The sequence below is a fragment of the Micropterus dolomieu genome, linkage group LG15, assembly GCF_021292245.1.
Source record: "Micropterus dolomieu isolate WLL.071019.BEF.003 ecotype Adirondacks linkage group LG15, ASM2129224v1, whole genome shotgun sequence".
Classification (NCBI taxonomy): Eukaryota; Metazoa; Chordata; class Actinopteri; order Centrarchiformes; family Centrarchidae; genus Micropterus; species Micropterus dolomieu.
Window position 1 is genome coordinate 9,792,385 of NC_060164.1, and position 23,973 is coordinate 9,816,357.

Consider the following 23,973-nt stretch of genomic DNA (forward strand, 5'->3'; position numbering starts at 1 on the left):
GCTGCTACCTTTTACACAATAAAATATTACTCACGCTAAAAGCAGCTTAGAGAAATTAAATCACCATGTGTCCTGACAGCTCAATAGATTTGCGTCTCCACTTGGATACACAAGAAGACACGATTAATCCTCTGGTGTTGGGATGCAGCACAGAACTCTAAATCACAGTAATTACTCTCATCTATGCCAATTTGCACGTGACAATAAAAATATATTTAAAAAATCTAAACAAGTCAAGCAATTACACAACAGTCCATCATGCACACAAGTCTTGTCTTGTCGTGTTGTAATATATATATATATATATTTTTTTATTATTTTAAGTGCACTGGCTTGTGTTTGAGCCAATTTGCAGGCCCCTACTATTGTCTGTGATATGTTAAGGTTTATGTGTACATGTATTTGTTTCTTGTATGTGTGGTCACCCTCCCTTAGTGGCACTCTCAGTGTCAGCGCTGTAGTCATTCTGGCAACAGGCATCCTGTCGCTGCGGTGGATTTACTGGCAACATGCCCCCCTCCCTCCCCGGCCAGCTCTTTAATTACCCTGGCCTATTGATCCTCCCAGGGACACGGCACTCTGGAGCTGAAGCTGGGCCTGCATCAGTTAATGACTGATTATTCTTCTGTGGTCCCTTGGGACCAGGCAGGCGGCGCGGGGACAGAAGGAGCCTGAGAGCACCGGGCCTGTTCTGCTCAGCAGCAGGATTTGCACTTTTCACCAGCTCACCTGATTGCAGAAGTGGCTCAAAATAGCATTTTGTACTTCTTGCTCTGCCAGCTTGGGGATTTTGCCAAAGAGAACGATAGACTGAGAAAGTTTAGACAATCATAACAATTTATTTCTGAGTGTTGATAACCTACCATAAAAGTGCCCCAGTGTGGGAGACACATCAGTTTCTCTAAACAGGTTAAAAAGATCCAAAAATAAAAAAAATAAAATCTAACTTTAATTTTCTTGGTAAAGTTACATAAACCTTGATATCATATCATGTAGGTTTAATAGTATACATCATAGTGAAGGGAGTCACAATTATGCTAGTAAATAAAGAAGAGTTGAGAAAATACATGGTAAAGAAAATAATGTAGTAATTACTTACTTTAGTCAAAAACCCCTGCTGAATTGTACAAACAAACACTTGTATACCTACAGGGAAACAAGTGAGACAGAAAGACATGTAAGCCAAAGATGACAGGCAAGCATGTGAAAGGAAGCTCGTGAGACATTGAGGTGTGGATGTAAATGTAAAGAGTCCTACAAGACTTAATGTTGATTTCTTTTTTAATCCTGGTAATCATCGCACATTGTGTTCACAGCCCGACATGTTCTTCATACTCTTCCTCCTCTTCCTCCCTCCTGAACGTACAGAGTCGCAAAGATTGCGTTTGAAACCGGAGAGACTACTAATCATTGGCATGTTTAATGATCACCACTATTAGAGGTCTTCACTTTATGTTCGCTTACTTGCCCATTATCTCCTCATGACGAGCCGTATCAGTTTGATGTCTCCGGAAATGGAAATGAGTGAAATGAAAAGAATTCCTGGTTGCCTTTAATGAGGGTTGATGATGAGTAGTCGATGGGGCTTCCTGTCACTTTGAAACATGTCTTTAGAGGAAACAGTTGCTGGATGAAGTTGACGTTCTACTTTTGTGCCACTGGGAGAGGAACCAATGAATGACATCTGACTGAATAGACGATGAAGTCCCTCCATTTTGCTCTCTTTCTTGTTTCTTTTTCATTCTTATCCATTTCTTTTTTCTTTTTCTTTTTCTTTTTTTTTTTTTTTTACCTCTGAGGGAAACAGCCATCTCTATTTGGCAAATAAATTTTTTCTTCTTCCTGAGAGCTCACCTGAGGGGAACTAAGGTAGTGTTCATGAGGAGTGATCTTTATCAATCACTCCTCTCTGGGAGTCAAAAAGATGAAGGGATGAGTGCTGAATATTTAAGAGAAGAAACAAGTAGCATATCCGAGTTAGAGGAAGGGAGGGTGGGATGAGCCTGGGAGTTGACCTGATCCTATTCTCTGCCACCCTAAACACTATCATAGGGACTGCAGTTCTTGAATGATAAAACCCAGGGGCTTGTTTTAGACCTTGCATCACATTATGTGTTACATCCAAAAATATGACTCTTAAATGCATTTCATTCATTCAAACCTCTGCATCCTTTGTTGTTTGTTTTAGCATGTGTAATTTTTGGGTCAAAATTGTAATTTTCAAAAAGAAGAACTTTAAATTGTATTATTTTTGCAATAATAGCATCCTCTACATTAGTGTTCTCCACCAATGACACTGCCGATACTTGTAATTTTATTGGTGCAATATTTAGTAGTTCATAACACCACTTCTATAATAAGTTGTCAGCTGTTGAGCACTCCCTACATAACATTGTGATTTCCTATGTTATGCCATGTTGTGATTTGATTGACGTAAAACTGAATTTACAGTTGTACACAAGGTTAACAGGAACATAGGTTTTGATTTATAGTGTCACATTTCAACGTACATGTGTTGTAGGGCGCCAGAAACAGTAGTGAATGTCATGGAAAGAACAGAAAGTTGTGAACATTTTTCGGGAGAGATGTAATCCTGGGAGTAAACCGGGAGAAGGCAATGAAGGAGGGTTAGCAAGTAGGAGCTAACCTGGCTCCGTGTTATTTCTGTACAACAGCGTGCTGCATGTGACATTGTTTTATTCCTTTGCACATTCGGGTCACTTTCAGGCTGTGGACAGTCCACACTGGAATCTGAAAAGGACTACATTCAAACAATAATGTGAAATAGTCAAATAAAAAAATTGGATCTGGGAAAAAAGAGCTTGAAGGCCTGCAGTTTGAACGTATGGTTTAACCCTTCAAAGCAAGCATAAATCCAGCAACAAGGCTAACAAGCTTCCACTTTCCAAATTCAAGCTAGAAAAACAGAAAAATCAATATGTGGCAGTAAGCGTTGATAATTATCCAAATTATAATTATGTGAAACACTGCTTTCACTACCACCCCCCTTCACCCCCAAACAAAGCAGCCTCTCCTGACTTTTTAACAAATATCATATTCATAACAGCAGCAAGGAGTGTGTTTTTTACAAAATATATAACGTTTCTTTATGCCATTGGCTAAAATAAAAAATTAAAGCAAGTAAAACTACTGTTTTTCTGCACATGTAGCCTATTTATAAGAGCAGTATTCAGTATTTTTACAAAACGTTATGTTAACGCCACTCTCTCCCGACGAGTCCAAGCATCAGAGAGTAGCGGCTGGAGTTTCTTTCTGTAAGTTTCCCGCTGACCTGCCGTACAGTCGCGCATTTCATCAAGGTCGGTGTGTTCAATAACGCAGTAATGCAGCATTACTTGGATTAGTAAATGTAATAATATTACTATTTAAGAAAAGTAATCTATTACACTACTAGTTATTAGGAAAAGTAATAATATTATGTGTAACATGTATAGGAATCCAATATTTCTGCCAATAGATCCTCTTAAATCTTACACACTGGTCCTTTAACAACACAATGGATCCTCCCAAATGTCAAATTTTGTATAGGGACAAACAGTCAGGCAAATTTCTGTTCAGCTTTAACAACCAGTCCATCACAAGGCTGCAATAAATTCATAGTGACTCCAATCGCCCTGCATGTCTTCTGACTGTGAGAGGAAACTGGAGCACAGAAACCAGCAAGATACCATCAAGGTATTGATCATGGGTCCTTCTTGCTGTGAGGCAACAGTGCGGCCATATATAAGAGGCATCCGTTAGAAGCCACAATGATGGTCTCATGGGCTTTGGATACCATGAAGATGTCAAAGTTTACCCAGGTCAGAGCTCCAAGGTAGCAGAGAGCCAGATCACTGAAAGTGTTCCCAGCATGGGTGAGAAGTCAGGGGGACAGTAGTGGAAATCTATCTATCTATCTATCTATCTATCTATCTATCTGTCTGTCTCTAAAAAGTCCAGTCATAATTTAAGGATATATAAAACTTAATGTTCTACAGGGCCAAAATGAAGGAGCTTTTTGTTTCACTTTGAGGCATTTCTATTAGAGTGAGGTGATTGTTCTGCTCAGTCCATGCTGGAAAATGATGCAAGTCACTTACAGTTTTTTTGATCGCTTTGGTACTATTATTGCAAGTGTGTGGTAGAATTTCACAACTTTTAGTACAAAACAACAAAAACATCACACTTGTAACACCGCCAGTCTTTCATTGTGCATTCATTTGGATTGTAAACATATCTCACCACACAAGCCATTGATTCAAAATATAAGTTTCTCGTGAAAAGTCATGAGAACATATGGTTTAATCACCAAAATAAAACATAAGGATATCTTTTCAGTTTAGTAGTTTTACAGTGAATCCAGTGATAAACAATGCAAGATACATGTTTCAAATCACCTTAGAATTGTTGAAAATAGTATGCTACAGTACTGTAAAAGACAGATTATAGTTTTCCCATTACGCAAAACACTTCCATTACCCAAAATTTACAGAATATATCATTTATATTATATCTATCCTATTTGTAAGTCAAGTCAAGATCAAGTTGTGACATCCTCTCCAATCATTTGTCAAATTTATTTTTATTTTTCCAGACAGATTACAACATAGGTATACTCTCTAAAATCAAATGTATAGTTACAGTAAATAAAACAAATTACTGTAAAGCCAGCTTCATCAACAAAAATGTACTTGTAATGGTTCACATCAACATCAAGCGCCATCACCCTCTAAAAACTATATTTTGGTAAGTTCTTTTTACAGTAATTTTAATATACATAAGTAGGCGATGCATCAAATAGTAACAGTAATACAGTATATAGTGCTTTACCTGAACATATTCAGCCCTCAGCTGTTTTACCTGGTCACTGTTTCTCTCAAAAGTCATTAGGTATATTTGTTTCATTGATACCTGCTGCCTCTTCATAAGGGCTATTGTTGGTAGGCTGATGGATGCCACACTGGCAAAGGTGTCATTGTTCTCCTCAACTGCCTGCTTTATTTCCGACAGGCGTATATCATTCGTGCCCTCACCATTTCCACCATTGCCAACTCCTGCTGGTCAGTCAGCACACACACATGGCCACAACTGTGGGGTTTTTGGTCAATTCTTGGCATAGAAAAGAAGATACTGTCGATAGATCATACTGTAAGAATATTGTAACATGTTGAATGAATTTGAATTTGAAGATGAATTACATGCATTACAATTTACAGTACTGTTCTAAAGGTAAAGCATAGTATACATCCTCCAGACTTACCGGTTTTCTTGCTGAAAAGTGCGAATGATTCAATTGACTTGATCTTTTTAGATTTGGCTCAACTAATCTAGCAGCCTCTCCCATAGGAAAGCAAAATCCAAGATGAGATCTCATAGTTGTTTCCTTCTTTTCTCCTAGACACAAATGAGCTGCTTTTAATACCAATGTGAGACCAAAGGCCTTTTCTCCCACTTCTCAAATTCATCTCAGGAGAAAAAACCATATAAAATCTCATTTAGTCTTTGAGTCTCATCATTGAGTCTGATCAAAACAAGAGATCTCTAACTGATCTTAAATAAGTCTAATTTAAGTCTCCTGAACATTGGACCATGAGATCAGAGAAAGAGCTCAAAGAAAACTCAGCTATGACTCCTAGGATCTCATGATTCTTCTAAAATATGTCTCAGTTTTCTCATATTGGCCTCAGGAGCAAAAAACTCATCTCTGTCAAGAGATCTCTACAGTAACTTAAATAAGTGTAATTTCAGTCTCCAGAATGTGGATCAGAAAAAAAAGCTATATCATATATATCTGAGATATTTCTCAGTTTTGTCTTAGTGACCCCACTTAGTGTCATGATCCTGTCCTGAGTGCTGTGTTTTCGGGTTTTTATTCTGAGGGTTTGGTTTGGTTTTGTATCTGCTATTTAGTTGGTTTTGGTTCCATGTCTTTGTTCTTAGTCCTGTACTTTAGTTCATGTCTTTAGTGTTTACTCCTGGTCTTGTGTTCTCTGTTTAGCTCTGTGTATTCCCTTGTTCATTTACTAGTTCTGTTCAGCTCTCTTTGTACCGGTCGGTCATCTGTTTTAGATTGTTTCCTGCATCTCAGCCCTGTGTCTTAGCTCCTAGTTTTGTGTCTTAGTGTTTTTATTCTGGTCAGTTTTCCGTCTGTTTACCCCCTGTTACCTTGTGTCCCTCATGTTACAGTGTGTCGGTGTGTGATGTCCTGTTTTGCCTGCTCAGCTTTTTGTCTGCTCAGTCTTGTCACCCTGCTTTGGATGTTGAGATTTCTTGTCTTGGACTTGATCAGCCACTCTGTAAGTGAGCTCGCCTTATGTTGCCTTTAATAAACCACTGAACTGCACCAGTCAGCCTTCGTGTCCTGCGTTTGGGTCCACCAACCTGCTTACCCTGCCTCTCCTCACCACAACTGTGACACTTAGGGGTTATTTTACTCAAGTACTTACTTATTTATTCAAGTAATTACTTACGTCAAATGTTGAGGTTGAGTATTTTCTTTTTATGGGGGTTTGTACTTTTATTCCCCTTAATTTCAAATCCTTATTGTATTTATTGTTAATTATCTGTTAGAAGTTACTGAGAAAAATAAAATAAATTTTGACATTGAAAATAATGCACTTTCAAATGTCATGCTTTCCAGTTGGTTAAGGTAGTCACAGCCAGCATAACTGGAACACCCAATACTTTGACATGATGTTTAGAGATTAATTCATTAATGACCGAATGCATGCAAGAACTGGTACACAACAAGTATCTGTCATACAGAATAAGCACTGTTACTTTTGATACCTTTTACTTGAGTAGAAGTTTGAGGACTTTAAATGTGCATATGGTATTTCTCCTCTTTTAAGTAAAGGAAAATTTTACTCTAGTTAAAGACAATCCTTAGCTGTTAGTTCTTGCTGGATGGTGCAGTGGCAGTGTTGTTGCCCTTTGAAGAGCAGGAGCGGGCTTCAAGTCCAGCTCAGGGCAAGCTTGCAAACATCTCCCCAGAGCTCCCAACTGCTTTTTAGGAGCAATAAGCAAGACATTAATCTCTCCTAAGGGGTTTTAGGAGCAACAATGCCGATTGGAGTGATCTCAAAAAGATACAATGATGAGATCTCATCTGTCACTTCCAGTCTCCTATTGTAATCTCAATTCAGTATCCATTTGTCTTACCCAAGTCTCAAAATCTCAATCTCACTTAATCTCATCCTTTTCTCCTAAGGGGTTCTAGGAGCAACAATTCAGATTGGAGTGATCTCAGAAAGATATACTATTGAGATCTTAGTGTTTTCTCATCAGTTAAGGAAAAGACTATTCTGAGCAAAAGATTTTTCCTCTGGGCTAGGCCTCGGTTCACCACATGATCAACGATGATAGCCTGGACTTCATTAGAGACAACAGATCTGCTTCCCTCTCTCTAATGACCACCCATTCGACAGGCCCTTTGACCACCTCTCTGACCTCTCTGTTGGTGCCCATGTCCACCAGCTCTTCCTCTTCCTTATTGTCTATCGTGCTCCATATTGAAAGAAATTTCCAGTGTTTATACGCCATCTTTTAATGGGTGACCAATTGTGATTAACAGATGAAATCTATCAGCAATAATGAGTATTCATCAGTTGGATTAAGTGTTGGACAAATGTATTTATGCAAATCAAAAGAGAAGCACATCAAAAGTATCGTGAGCATTGCATTGTGAAAGACAATTACTTCATATGAAAGGTATTTCTGCTGACACACTGGTTAGGTTTGGTGAAAAAGTTAATGTGTAATTTTGTGTGTTGTACTTAGTCAAAGGGTGGCACGGTGGTCTGGTGGATAGCGCTGTGGCCTCACAGCAAGATGGTCGGCCTAGGTTGTCTATGTGTCCAGGGTGTGCCCTGCCTTTCGCCTGATGTCAGCTGGGATTAGCTCCAGCCACCCGCGACCCTATATACAAGATAATTGGTTGATGATGGATGGGTGGTACTTAGTCAATTGAACATGTGATTACATGTTTGAAAATACAGCCTTTTTGATGATCTGCTTTGAGTATTGTACTAAGAGTTGTGAAATTTTACCACACACTTGCGATAATAGTACAAAAGCGATCAAAAAAACCCTGTAAGAATGTGAGTGTGAACATTTTAGTGTTCAGTTGTCTAGCTAGATGCTGACTTTGTACCATGCTGCCCTTGTTTCGTTGCACCTTTGCTTGTCTGTGAGAAGCTAAAGTAAAGCGGGCATAGCAGCCTGGCGGCACAAACAAAAGGAGAACATTTTGCAAACACATGCATATGATTAATGTTCCCACACATATAATCCATCCCTGCCTCCCGCCGCTGTATGCTATATTACCAAAAACCAAGGCCTCACAAGATGGAGCATTCTGTGGAGGAAATACATCTTTGACTCGTACACAGAGAGAATATTATTAAAGTGAAGAATTAACAAGCTGTAATAATTACTAGAACACTCAAAGATTCAAAACTTTCTCATTTAGTCATAATGCATAAGGCTATGAAGTGCATGCTCTTTTCATTAGCCGGCACACTTTGTTACCAGTGCATTGGGTAGCAATGTGAATTATGTGATAAGCAAACAGTGGTTTGTTGTGCCGTTAATTGTTGATTACAAGATATATACTGCTGTGTTAATACAGTTTGTTTGCTTCCATGTCTATGAATTTGTAATTATTGTGCGCTATTCCTAATCATCATTAGTCACAAACAACAATAGAGATTAAATAATTGGCTGTCTAATCTTGCTTTTCTTCTGTATCTTATACTTTAATTTCAATTCATCTCTTTTATACTAACTCTCTTCTCTTTGCTTCCTGATGGTATTAAATATTCATCAACACAATTCATGTACTATCAGTTCAGCCAACTAATTTAGATATTTATTCTTACAATCCTCTGAATGTGGTACTGGCTTTATGCAGCTGTAAGAGCGCAATGAATAAAATCACTAAATTAAAAAAAAAAACGCAGATCAACTAATATCCTGCTCTTTAATTTCTAGACAATTTAACAAACCTGTAATCCATTTGACAGATACCAATACTGCACACAGAAAATTCTAAACAAAATTATGTAATTTACATAATAATAGTGAAATGATGGTTAAAAGTCACGTAAAATGATAAAATTACAACATTCATTCAAGGTAAAATTTGTTTAACTTTTGGAGCTTTATATTGAGCTCTCATGAGAAAAATAATACAGTAGTATGTTAATACTCTCTCTCTCCTTCCTCTGTGATTCACAGTGACCCATGGTGGAAGCGATAGAGACAGTCTGTGCAGATGGATGGGCTTTTAACGATGCTGTGCGTCTGCAGTCTGAGGAGTGACAGTGTGTGCAGGCGACCTTACTGAGGCTAACTGGACTGGCCTGGGCTACAATATGTGTCAGTGCCCACTGACAGCTGTCTTCCTGTGGTCATGTAACCAGAGAACTGGAGTAAAGTACAAGTACTGTCTTACTTAAGTAGTTTATGTATTTTTCCAGAAAATGTGTGTTTGGATTTGTCACTTTTAATGTGCTAACAAAAAACTTACTTGTTACTTTTCAATTTGTCACATTCCTTTGACATCCTTCCTTTCGGTTATTTCTATAATTAAGAAATACTCTCTAATTAATTAATCTAGCAACAGACTTCAGACAGTGTAGTGTTTCTAGTGTTTCTTGGCCAACACTTGTCATAACAGGAAAAGAACAGGTGTCGCTAATAACATTAAGGATGTCTCTGTTCAATTCAAGTATCCCAGTAAGCCATGACAGTGTGACAGTAAGCCACCATACACAATACCTGTGCTTTTCTTACTGTGATATGTCAAAATGTCTTCTCTGAAAAAGAGCCATTTATGAAACTTTAGGCATGATTCTATCAAGGCTCTTTGCCTCATGAAAATAGTGTAATATTTCCACATATGAACGTACACAGTTCTTGGTCTTTAACCTCAGTGGGGTCGTTGGCCAGGCCCGTCGATACCGCTGGTTCGTTAGTGTTCCTGGCTGTTGTAACGACAGTCGTTATGGTCGTTAGGCATACCCTAGGCCAAGACTGAACGACCATCGTTGGCATCCTCACCTGAGACGTTTGTTGAGTTTCCTGGGAAGTGATGAAAGGACTGCATTGTAAGTGGGGGATAAGTGGTGGCATAGACCCACTCCTCTGTTCAGCGATGGCTTCCTTGACACCTCTTTCAAACCATCCGTCTTCTCTGTCTAAAATGTGCACCTGGTGGTCCTCAAACGAGTGTCTACTGTTCTTCAGATGTAAGTAAACTGCAGAGTCTTGACCTGAGGAGTTGGCCCTTATGTGTTTAGCCATGCGTTTGTGTAGTGGTTGTTTAGACTCCCCAATATACAGGTCTGTGCATTCCTCACTGCATTGGACTGCATACACTAGATTGCTTTTCTTGTGCTTGGGGTTGCGGTCTTTGGGGTGTACCAGCATCTGTCTTAGTGTGTTCTTGGGTTTAAAAAAACACAGGGATGTTGTGTTTGATGAAAATCCTCCTGAGCTTCTCTGATACTCCAGACACATATGGAATCACAATGTTGTTGCGTTTGACCTTCTTTTCCTCATACCCTGTAGTTCTGTTCTTCCTGGATCTTTAGGCTGCAGCGGGTGGTGGGAATCGAAGCGTAGGTATTGGTGCATGGATTTCTGTAAACGCCAATTTGTAGGCTCCTGTCCTCTTCAATGTGTACAGCGCAGTCCAAGAAGGCCAAACTGTTGTTGTGGACATCTTCTCGTGTGAACTTTATGTTGCTGTCCACAGAGTTGATGTGTTCTGTGAAGGCTTGCACTTCCTGGCTTTTGACCCAGGTGTCGTCCACACATCTGTACCAGTGGCTCGGTGCAGTTCCTCTGAAGGAGTTGAGGGCTTTGCTCTCTACTTCTTCCATGTAGATGTTCGCCACAATGGTATACCGGTGAACCCATGGCACAGCCATGCTTCTGTCTGTATCTTCTGTCTGAATCCTCCCTTTTACTCGAAATAGGTGGTGTTGACAGAGGTCGAGTAATTTGCAGATCTGGTCAGGGCTGAGGCTAGTTCTGTTGTCCAGGGTGCTGTCTTGTGTTAGTTGTTTCCTTACAGTTTCGACTGCTTCTATGTTAGGGATGCAGGTGAACAAAGAAGTAAAGTCATAGGATACCATGGTTTCATCTGGGTCCAGTTTCAGTCCTCAAACTTTGTTTACAAAGTCAATGGAGTTTTGGATGTGGTATGGCGTGTTTCCCACCAAGGGAGCTAAGATGGTAGAAATGTGTTTGGCAATATTGTAGGTGACAGAGTTAATGCTGCTGATAATCGGCCTGAGTGGGGTTCCTTCTTTGTGTATCTTGGGTAGTCCATATATGTATCTTGGGTAGAATCAGTCTTGGCCTAGGGTAGTCCTAACGACCATAATGACTGTCGTTACAACAGCCAGGAACAATAATGAACCAGCGGTATCGACAAGCCTGGCAAACGACCCCACTGAGGTTAAATAGCTTAGTTTCCCTACCAGTCAGTCAGAACTGAAGAAGTCCCTTGGATGAGGGACGAAATGTCTTGTAGTATCTTTAACCAAGTCCAGTTGCCTTTGACTTTAACTGAGAATCTTCACAAACAACTTCTTCTATTACAAACAACTTACTAGAAAAAAAAGTTTACTTAAAAAAATCAATGCTCATCTATTCCTTAAAATTGGAATGTAATTTCAGCAAGAAAGGCATTAGAAAAAAGATGTAGTGGTGAAAGACATTAAGACTTTCACGGAGTAGACCACAAAATGTGCTGTTTTTGTAAAAGAGGACAACTGAAAGACTGCACAAGAACTTTTTCACAAATTTCAATTTTCACCTTTTAAATTGTAGGATCAAGAAAGGTTTTTATGTGTGGGCCTGTAATAAAAAATTCATTCATGAAATCAAAGACAATTGCATTTTCAGGGCAGCGGATATGAATATTAAAATCAATCAAGAATTATACCACTGCCATTTACAATCAGAGTAGCTCAAAGAAATTTTCAGTAAAATAATGGTAGGATTGTTGTGGCATGTCTCTCCATAGTATCCAGCCAGGGATCTTTGTTGCAAGTCATACCCTTCTCTCTTCCCTTGTTTCCTGTCTGCCTCTTCACTGTCAACTGTCAAATAAAGACAAAAAAATGCCACAAAAAAGTAGGTGTGATGGTTTAAAATTTACTATAACTTCTATTATATAAATTCTAATTAGCATACAGTATGTTTATCATACAGTATCTTTACTTAAGCTGCAGCTGTCTATTAGTCTAGTCTAGACTAGGATACATAGATTTGACAAAATAATAAATACCACATGAATAGGAAAATTATCATTTTAAAGACCTTGGTGACTGATATTGCAGTATGTTGAATGCCACAACTGCTCAATTATTGTGTCAAGGAAAACGCTATGGCAAATATGGTCGAACAGAAGTGAGGAGCAAGTGAGCATAGCACTCAAATATTACCACAGTATTACAGCTGTACATTGTTTATTGCCTATTTGTGAATGGGTTGTAACCTCACATAAAAATGAACCATCCGGCTGCTTTCCAGGTCGCAAAGAACAGCCATTATGTTGCTTCCTATGTGAAGAAATAGGATAGGATTGTCCGCAAAATCCAGTGTTTTACATAAGCTGTAATGTTCATGCGCACTTCCAAGCCTCTTGCCTACTGATTCTGAGCTGTACACACAGCAACAACACCATAGCTAACACTAAACTGGGGTCCGCTAACACAAAAAAACGACCAGCTCCCAGCACAACAAAGACTCAAACACAAACTCACTGTAAGGATAAAAGCCCATCAGGCCAAGGGAGAATCAGATCGACACTGGCTTTCATTCTATTGGACAAGTAAGCTAACATTACTGCAAATCATGGGATTTGTGTTTAGGTTGTCTCAAATTATATAACGCTAGCTTGCCGGCTAATAGTACTATAGTTGAATGGCTTGCCACCTTACTTCACAGATATTATGTCAAAGTGCTTATTTTAGCCTGCAAGAAATGATGTAATGGTACAAAGCAAATGTGGAACGATTTGTTTCTAAAACCAATAGCAATGCCTGGCAGGGGCAGCCAGCTAGATTATCATGAATCTGGAGTTTTGGCTTTGTAACGTTCAATTTAGATTTATTGTCATTTTACCGATACTCAGGTAAACAGCTTCTTCACCCTCTCAGTCGCTGTAACTAACGTAACCCACATAATATGCAACAACACAATGGAAGACCCATCCAGTAAGTTTACAGTATTGTTACTTAATATGGTCTGTGTGGCAACAATCTCACATATAATATTCAGTCTAGCTCACTAACCATTTTCATTATCATCCAAAAAAATTTGCTATGCAGACATAGCTGAGTGTGTCCGGTGAAAGATAAAGAAACAGTTACTGAAAAGCAGCCACCACCAATGTATCCCGTGGGCTAATTGCAGTTGCTGTAAGAAGCATGGATTAGTTCCATGTCAAGCTGATAAAAATATTACTGTAACGTTGCAGTGCAAGTTTACCTAAGGTTCCAGCATTTTGTGTGATGCTGTCTCCGGTGTGTCAGTCTCTGTTTCGGCTCGCTTATTAGTTTGAGCATGCGCCCAAGCACGCGCTTGGGAAAGTTGTGGTTGAGATCTAAAAACTCACCTAGAGGCCACTGAAAACTACTCATGACCCCTTTAAGTAAACACAGCTGTGACACATTGTACAAAGAGCTGGTATATTTGGCAAAGCTGCTGTTTGAAAGCCTGCATTATGGCCAACAAAAAAAGGTATATAAACTGCTATAAATCTGGACCCTGAGCAACCGCAAGAAGCAATATCATGTAATGAGTCATCTTTCACCCTCTTTAGAATCTGAGGAAAGCTAAACGATGCTTTCAACCCACAATGTCTGTTGCCGACTGTAAAACATGGCAGCAGAGCTGTAATAGTAGGGGCAGCATCTACTGGGGATCATTAGGTCTGATGATTGCTCTGCATGATTGCATAACAGCCAAGTAATATGAAGCTACGTTACTGAACCAAGTGCACCCTGTGGTTCAAATGCTGTTCCCTCATGATGTTCCCGTATTCAAGATGATAATGCCACAATGCATGTTGCTAAATAAATTAAAAAGTGGTTTTATGAACACCAGGAAGTAGTCACACATCTTTTATTTATTATTATATTGTTAATTTTGTTTAAAAGATCTAAACATCATTGGACATTTGGTATCTGTTTTTGAAGAGCAATGTGTAAAGTAGATTTTCACCTCCTTCATTGCTCAATGACTGGATCCTGTCGTTTTTTGAAAAATAGTTTAATATTGCACTGTTCGCAGTTTTAAGCTGCTCTGAAGGCTAGCTGCCCGCCTTAAAAGGCAATAGACTTTCAGATACGGTTTGGTGTTTCAATTTTCTATCTTCTGTATGTCAGAAGCATGTTGTAAGTTTTAGTCTATTATTGAGTTATAGCAGCTTATTCCACATACAACAGTCTTCCTATGCTCCCACAGTCTATGTCTGCCCCCAGAGTCTAAATATGAGTAGGTACCTGTCTACTATAGGTGCATGATTTATGATAGTGAAGTCTCATTTGTGCTCTCCATGCAGAACAGGTGTGCTTTGTTTGTAGCTTTATGCTTCCCTGGACTTGTCACTTGGCAGTTCTATTCTGTCTCTTATTTTCCATTAAGCCACCACTCTGCCTATGGAAAGCTGCAAGTTATCGAGCCAATTCATATTTCTGTTTTCTGTCTCTCTCTGGAAGAAGGCTCCGGGGTTGTCGTGAGCAAGAGCTCTCCGTTTCATCTTTAAACTGTGAGTGTTACTCCGAACTCAGTAACGCTTCATTTAATTTAATTTTATTGATATTTCTAACTCAAACCTGTAGTAAGTAATATTTAGATAAAGATAGATGAAAAGTGATTAAAATAATTGACCACATCTGAAAGCTAAATACATGTCTCAGCAGTGGCTCAAGTCTCCCACTGTTTCCATTTGAAAGTGAATTAGACGTAAAAGCCCATCTAACCAATGAGGAGTCTGAAGCACATTGTCTGAGTGCTAATATCAGTCTCTCCCAGTCAGATGTCTTATAGCCTACTATAGCTATAGGGGGAATAAGAATTGTGTCATTATTTGCCTCAGTTTGAATTTTTTTATCTGTATTATTTTTTCTTTAATATTAATAGCAGAGTTGCTAATTAATCTTTTTAAATTGTATACTTTAAGGCTGGCAGCCTGGCTTTATTATATATTTAGAGCCTTACTCTTTAACTGGCCTGACTGGTTTGTCCATGTAATTTATTAAATGAATGTTATGTACATGAGCGGTTGAAGATGGATGGATGGATGGATTTTATGGGGTTGAACGCCTGTCCTGAGCCCCCAGATGAACTCCTAGCACAGTAACAAAACCCTGAATCTTGAATATTGAGTCATAATTCTTCAGTGAGTTTTCCTCACTGTCAGCATTGTGATAATTGTTACTAAACTGTGAATGCCATCACAGCACTGCCATCCAGTCACTCACTCTGAAATATGGGGCTACCTTTTGGAGGTTTCAGCTGGTGTACATTGCAGGGGGCATGAGCTCTGCCATGGCAGCACTGCCTCTTAACAGGAACTTATCATGTTCAGACAAAGTGCTGCTGACAGGCAGTTCAGGGTTTGGCAGCAGCCTTGCTGTGCCAGGTCTCCCCTGGGGTATTTCATCAATGCCTCCCATGGAGACACCCAGCGCTACATAGCCGATCACATACTCTAATGATGGCACACACTGCTCTCTGATTGGCTGCAAGAAGGCTGAGGTGAGCTTGCCAAGGTCCAAGACAGAGCAGCGTGGGCGCTGTATAGGGTTTGGAGAGGGAGGGGGTGTTGGTAGTGGGCATAATTAGACTGTTGGGAGCCATGGTGATAATGGCCATGCTCAGAGCAAGGGAGCACAGGGAAAGCACTTTAATTGAGATATAAAAGACTTGGTTCCAAGGGCACTTCGCAGGAAAAGTGATGCCAGCTTCAAATGCTTGCTCAGTGTAAATACTAAACAATGACGCACGGCACTGAACACTGTTTGCAAGACAGTATGTAAGTGAGTCTTAATTAATGTTAACAATACATGCTAACTTTCTTTCTTTCATGGGGAAGAAGGAAGCAAACAAAACATGATTCATCAAAGATTGTTTGCATAAGCACATTTGCCTGCCTTGCCACTTCTGCATGACCACACTCCCTATCCTTGCTCTGCATTTGACTGAGAAAGTCATAAAAGTGTCTGGTGAATCAGATTGAAAGGTGAACCAATCAAAGGAAATATCGTTGTATTTTCCATAGTGTTGAGGTGGCAGATGGGCTGTGCATGGGTCAGCAGGGCAGTGTTTGGGGTGTGGCACAAAGGAAGAATGCATGTACTTCCTGTTCCTCCTCTTACAGACACACAGCTCTAGTCCATGACAATGACCCATGACATGATGCATGGAACTAAGAAACCTTAGGCAGGTACATCTGCAAGTTCAGTTAATCAAATCAAATCATTTTGCAAATACTAATGACAAATATTTGCTTGTTTAGTTAGAGAGTTTTGCATTTGTCTTTAGGCTGAGTGAAAAGAATCGTTATTATGGCTCTATTTAGCATTTTCAGCCTGTGCAGTTTTGTTTTTCTGCATTTGCATACAAATATTGTCTTGTCCTGCCTGGGCACAATGTTTGGTAATCAAAGCCTAATATTACTTAATTCCTGAAATAAATGCATGCGGTCTAATGTATTCCAGCTGACTTCATTTGGATATCAAAACACAGCAGACAAATGTAGCTGAATATAGTGTTAGCTGACAGAAATTTACATAGAGTGCACATGTTGCTTAGTTACAAACATGGAGGTTTGGTACATTTCCAATCTAATATTACAAGATCAAATCTAGAGTATCTAGAGGTATTCTCTGTTTCTGTCTGTGCCTGCCTTTCTTTCTCATTTCCTGTACACACAAACATGCAAACCAACACTCCCTAAAACACATGCCCTTTTAAACACGCATTAACACATGCAATCACAAGTTCTCTCTGCCTGTCTCTCGCTTTCACGCACACACATGCACGCACACACTTACCCTTACTTTTCTCTGAGTCACTTTGGTTCAGGACTTTGTTGTTCCATTGATTGAACAAGGCCATCAATAGCTTTCAAATACAGCTACCTGTCTGAAGAGGAGCCATGGAGCATGAACAGCAGCACCTCAAAAGATTTCTTGCTAATACTCTTCTTCCCAGGGTACGGAAGGCGCCCTGCTATTATTTCCAGCCTTTTGCCTGTGGCAATTTCTCTCTGTTCTGAGGTGAGAGGCCTTTGTTGCCACATGAACGCAGAGCCACCAAGACACCTCACCAAGTCAAGGTAGAAATGTTTCCATGGTACCCGGCTCAAGGTCATCTGGACAACAATATAAAATTAGCCCTCCTGGGAAAAAACCTCCTCTGACACCTCCGCTTACGAGTCCCATATTGCCACCAGTGCTCTTTCACATCTCCATTCCACCCCCCCTGTTGACTGGATGGATTTTTTCAGTGTGCCCCAGTGGGATCTGGCTGAGCAGAAGAGTTGGCACCTGCAGGGGGAAGAGAAGAGAAGAGGAGGGGTTGGTGGTGGCTGAGGTGGGCAGTGTAGTCTGAAGCTTGAAGGAGAGTGGAGCAGCTTGGCAGTGGTGGCTGCACAGGTCTCCCAGGTTTGGTCTAATAGCCCCACTTGGCCCAGCCTACTGCTGGTGGTCAGATGGCCTGCTCCACTATGAGGCAACAAGGCCAGGGGCACACTTTCACATTCACTTCAGCCTGCCTTTGTCAAAGACTCTCAATGACTTTCCAAAAAAAAGGCAAGTGGGAATTGAACAGAGGGGGAGCAGAGTGTGCAATAGAGGGAAAAAGGGTGAAATAAAAGCCAGTCTGAAGTGCGGAGGTGCAAGGGAGCAGCATATGTTGTTTTAGTGCTCTCATTACAGACCCCCTTTTCTCTTCCCAATGCCTTCAGAGGGGCCCTTCAATTTACAACAGCTCCAAAATGACAAAGAGGCCTGCTTTTGAGTGGGCTTTTACCTACAACACTTTCAACAGCAGCATCAGTGATGGGCGTTGTGGCCATGGATGCAAAAGGGAACAAAAGGAGATAAGCAGTAGGGAATTCTTAAGCCAGTCACATGAAACAAAATAGGCAATGCCATGTCTCAAACTGGGCTTTTTAACTGTGCATTTGAGACATCTGATGTTTTGTAATACCTTTGCCTGGCAGGCACTGTTTATCTCAATGTGGCAGACCGATGTCCAAGATGGAGACATTACCCTCGTGACAACGAGTGTCTGGCTGCCCCATCCTCTGCCTCAGGACTCCCCGTCCCCCATCAGTCCCACATCCCAGGAGTACAAGGCTGATAATTGTTAGAATTCCCAGCAGGCAATGGTGGTGGTTTAATCTGGTGTGGATATAATCCTTATGCCATATCTGGTACCGAAAGGCCCTCACCACACCTGCAGCACCCCAGAGCTTTCGCAAAACACCTCAGGAGGGAGACGGCTTTCAAGTGAGACGGTAGTAGGAATACACTTTGTGGTCGCATGTGTTTGATTAAGTGAACAGAAAGAGGGGAAAATATCGTCTTAAATGTAGCCATAACAGAAAAAGGAGCCACTGGTGATATGTGGAATTGCTGGAAATGAGGATACATATTTTGCCTAAGGATATGGGAGATGGGATGTGACCTGCGTTAATTCCATATTCCTGCCACCTTAAAGCCAAACCTCCTCAGGCTCTCCCCTAAGGGCTGGATAAATGTTGGCTTTTGTGAGCTCAGTGGATAGAATTATTTTAGGTATCACTAGATAATGAATGACATGTTAGTATAGATGCACTTTTTACTAATCTATGTCAAATATTCTGCACTTTCTGTGTAAGTGTTACATTCTGGGCCCCACACTGTGTGGATAAATTGACTGCTGCCATGGTAATCTCGCAGGCTTCACTTGGACACACATGCATACACAGTCACCTCAATCAGCGTGTCTGTTTCCTTCTGCAGTCACATGCAGTTAGCGTTAACAAACATGAGGGAACACATCTGCACTGCCCTTATGCTCCTTCTACAACAGCAGAAGATATTCTTTTTAAATGGCCAGGTTTTACAGGCAGCAATTTGCTATCTGTTACAACCTGTCTTTCTTGTTGACCTTCAAATCTCTTGTGGAGACCCTGCACCATCATTGTGTCTGTGTGAGCAGGCATTAGTTGGACTCTTTCCTGGATCCTGCTTTTCTAATGAGGGATATCAGCACTTTGGCACAGCTTACTGGCAGCCTGCATAAAAATGGATGGGGATGGGGTGAAGCTGAACAGAACTGTCCCACAGTCTTGGTCCAGGAAAATGGTGCCCAGAAGTATTGGGTTGCATTATCAAATTTTAAAATATGCCCATTATTTTCACAGTTATATTTAATCCAAAAGCACCTTCGGGATTCTGGTTATTTGTAGATAATGGGAGCCACGTTGTTTGCACAGAGGTATTTTTTCCAATGTCATGGTATGCTGTAGGTATAATTAATATAATAGGGTTTTTTTTCTCCTCCTGTGTTAGTCGGTACAGCGTTTTCACAAATAACCTCTGTTTCTCTTGGACATCATCACATCTAAAATATAGGTGCCCTTAAATGGACATCTGGTCACATTGTTCACGGTGAATCTTAAGAGAAAATACAGTAACACTCCTCCACAGAAAAGATTCGCAGTGATAAAACACCCGGGGGATATTTTCAGGGGTGCTATAGACTCATTATCTTGTCACGTATCATAAAAAACAGTAAAGGCTGACATCATTGGGGCCTCTGTGAGTGTTTGTCTACAATCCCCTGGCTCTTCCTCTGCCAGACCCCGCAGCAGCCTCCCTCTTCGCGCATAACGAGCGAGGGCTGTAGCCTCACACCTTGGTGAGCAGTATTGATTGTCTCCTCAGCATCTTCTACTGAGAGGTCTCATTCTGTCTGTCACACTCCCACACACACACACACACACACTCACACACACACACAGAAAATCTTACATAGGCACACATAGTCAAAGTTACACTTGCACACACATAACTTAGACAACATATGCCACCCTGGAGAGCTCTGCTGTTTGACATCTCGCTCACCGGGTGCTCAATTAAAGTGTGAAAGTGTGACGTTAATGCCTTAAACCACCAACAACACTAGATTCTGTCAGTGAAGCATCACTCTGCGAACCCCCACTCTCTGTCCTGCATGACTTTGTGACTTTCTTGCAGGCCTCTCTGGTGCCCAATCTTTGTCAACACTGAGCTGGGAGGCCGTAAAACATTACGGCTTTACTGGTCTCTGCCACTCAGAGCGAGCGCAAAATATCCCCCCGTTAAATAGGAAAAAATGGAGATGATGGGAAGTTTACCACCCATTTTCCCTCACTCTCATTTCATTGGTCATGGGTCTGTGCATATGCGTAGGGGTGCTCTCAACTAATGACAACTGAATCACTGGGAATATTTTTTTTATTAAATCCTTATTTCACCATTGAGCTTCCTTATAGCTTTCAGTCATCTGCAGTGTAACCTTTGAAATTAAGCTTTTGGTGCTTTTGTGGCCTCATAATTCCAAAGCACATCATGCTGAATAAGTATGTAACCCACACCGCTTCCCTTGTCTGATATACTGACATGTGATTTGCATTTCGCTGAAATAAATTAACACCTTTCTGAACCACTATATAAAGGTACAACTTAGACATGTGCATGCAGATCAAAACACGTGTGGGGGGGGGGGGGGGGGGGGGGGGGAAGTGTTAATTGATCAACCTGCCAGGCAATTATTGTCGGTTGACCTCATAACCAAAATGTGTTTCTGATTATTATGCTTCAGAGGGTCTGTTGTCAAGGAAGCCATGTTTTAAACTGTTTAGACAGCACCTTCCACAGTCCACGGGGGACTGTTCTCAATCAGGCGAAAATGTAATCTAGGCTACAAACTAATGAAAAATATATTTTCGCTTTTTTAGTATTTGAATTTCATTACAGAATTCTAATTATATAAATCTCAGGAAATGAGAAGATGATTTGCACGTAACCAAATCATTTGCGCAGCGGACCACGGACCTCTCCAGGACTCAGCGATATCATCAGACTCTTATGCAGAACATCTCCCCAACTGTGAAGTGATTATTGAATTTTCTGTGTAAATGTCTAAACAACGGCGGTGGTAAAAGTGAATGAGATATGACTCAATCAAGAAATGAAACTGATGGCTCTGCCTTCATACTTTCAGAGGTAATTTATTCCCAGTGTAAAGTTTTTTGGGGGGGGCAGTGGCTCCGCAGCATGAGCAGAATTGTCAGCAGCTAGACAGGCAGGGGTTGAGCTTTGTGAGATGAAGATAGCTCCAGCAGAAGGGGGGGGGGGGCTGAGGTTACAGTGTGTTTGTCCAGGAGATTATTATCCACACACACACATGCACACTGCCCAGGGATAAACACAGCCGTGACAGCGTTCTACTAATGTTTCACCTTTATCAGGGCGCACAAATGTGCACTTTGTGTCAGTTTGCTTTCCGAAGCACACCACCAATGAAGACAAACATCAAGTGGTGCAGTAAATTGGAAATTCTTTTTTCCCCATATCTAAATCCTTTGAATTCTCCAGGTCCCCAAAGTAATTAGAGTCTCAGGCGAGTGGGGCTCATAGGGGTGCCCAGAGTCCCTCTATTCAAATAGAGGGAATGCCCTATGCCTGGCCATAAGAAAATGATGTACCAGCCCTTCTCCATCAATTACCCCCTCGCAACTCAAATTTACATTAGGTGAAGCTAACATGTGCAGTCCTGCACTTGCCTTCAGGCATTCAACTCAACAAAATGCACGGTTGTACAACTTAAGATTAACCTCACTTTGCAGATAATTTGTATTTCCTATAAGCAATTTAACCGCCTTGTGTGTACATGCTGGTGATAGGCCTCATACAGCTGTAGGCTCAGTGAGGGTGATCTGTCCAGACTGAGAAGACGATAGCCAAAACCGAGATGGCCGCTGGGTGAGTGTTATCTGCTGGGCAGTAGGTGGGTTGATGACACGATCCCAGTGAGACAGTCATCACCTGGCCTGAGGCTCAGTATCAAACTCCCTGTCAAAAGAAGATGAAGTAAACACAGGCAGTCTGGCTTGGGTTAATAGCACTAAAAGTAAGGGTCAGGACTTCTATTATGGACTAGTGCCTTATCAAACTCAAACCAGTCACCTGTCAATCACCTGACTTACCTGCTATCCATCTGACCGAGTCTTCAATTAAGAATAACACTGTGTACAAAAAAATGCTATATCTGTGAAGTGCAGCCGGTCATTTTTCACTATCATTTTTTATTTTTTTTTTTTACAATCATACAGATGCAGCGATGCAGAGCAAAGCTGACAGACAAGATGGACACATGTCCATCAGGGAGAGATGTTTGGCCAACCTTGTCCTAGCAAAAATAAATAAATTATGAAAATAAAAATAAAGAGTTTGTCCTTTTTAGCACCATTTCCTATTTTATTTTAGGAGCCACTGTTCTCTACTTGGGCCCCAGCCACTTCACCCCACTCTTCTGCGCATTGTTTCCCCATAGATCACCCTGTTATTAACTCATTATTACTTCCCTTTGGTCCCTTACACCCTAATGCCTCATCCCCAGCTGCCTTTCTTTCTATAAGAAAAAGCTCAATGTATATTCAAGTGGACCAGGAGCATATTTGCTTTCTTCCACCTCTTTCATCCCTCATCCAATCTCTATACACACCCCTCACTCCTCTGCCTCTTTGTTCTTGTTTTCAATTCTTTCTTGGCCCCATCCCTCTTTTCCTATTTTTCCTGTCAATGGACTGATTCCTTTTTATCCAGGAGCGCAGCAGATTAACAGATATTGTATCATGGCCAAGACAGGCAAAGCCCCTTTCTGTCCCTGACATCTAATTAATGGTAATCCTTTAATCTGCTGCTTGTAGTGCAGACCCCTTGGTTGCTGTCCCATTTGCAGCAACAGAAGCGAGTCTGAAGAAGGGACAGAGACAGAGTGGAGGGAGAGTGGTTTGCTCACTCAGCAGGTCGAACTACTGGGTTGCTTTGGACAAAGACACATGTAACACAATGAGAGAAAATGTCTTTATCATTTGCAGGGATTACACATATTTCATTTGTAGTGCATACCTCAGAAACTGGCTGTGGCAGTTGCTGTTGTGCAAGAAGAGAGAGATGTTGCATTATAAACCATGCTAAGTATGTTTTTTTTTACCATGTACTGAGCATGAGTGACATTGGTATTTAAGCCTGTGACACATGCATACTAACATGCACATGCAAACACATGCTGAGCTTAATCTCTAACATTGGCTGCACACAGATGACATCTGTATTTACGGCCTCAACCTTGCGCTGTAGACACAGATGTAATTAACAACAGGGGCGAGGGAAGCAAATCCTCCCATCTTAATTAACTTAATTAATACATATAAATAATCACCTTCAGCCTGCCTTCATTTGTTAAGCAATAAAACCAGGTATTAAAACCTCATCTTGGTTCTGTCATAAACAATATGCAGCCTCTCTCTCTGACAGTGACACCACAGATGGTGTTTGGATGTCATCTAACGAATTTGTCGCGTAGCCTTAATGCGGTGGCGCTGTCTCTGACTTACAAAAAAGATGCTGCAGCTCCTAACAGCCTAGTTCATGTGACAAACTTATGTATAACCAGACTGCAATGAATAATCGGCTGCAGAAAAGTCTCTTACCAAGATAAATATATAACACTTGCACCATCTGCATTGTATTATTCATTCACTGAGCAGACAGGGCCCTTCCAAGATGGAGCACAGTTTTCGGGTCTTGGTGTTTGCTCATTATCAGCCAGGTTTGATTAATCAATTAACACCAAAAGTTAATGATCAGTAGGAGAGCACCTTGTATTTATGCCAAGACCAAGCACAGT

At 40.8% G+C, this 23,973-nt stretch overlaps 1 protein-coding gene across 1 annotated transcript in view; it reads left to right on the forward strand.

The window, feature by feature from the left end:
* Positions 1–3,781: 3,781 nt before the first annotated feature.
* Positions 3,782–23,973, forward strand: part of unc5b (unc-5 netrin receptor B) — a 95,778-nt gene continuing 75,586 nt past the window's right edge. The window contains exons 1-3 of the mRNA XM_046071402.1: positions 3,782–3,875; positions 18,251–18,378; positions 18,474–18,539. Of these exons, the coding sequence (XP_045927358.1) occupies positions 3,782–3,875; positions 18,251–18,378; positions 18,474–18,539 (288 nt within the window). The remainder of the gene's footprint in view (positions 3,876–18,250; positions 18,379–18,473; positions 18,540–23,973) is intronic.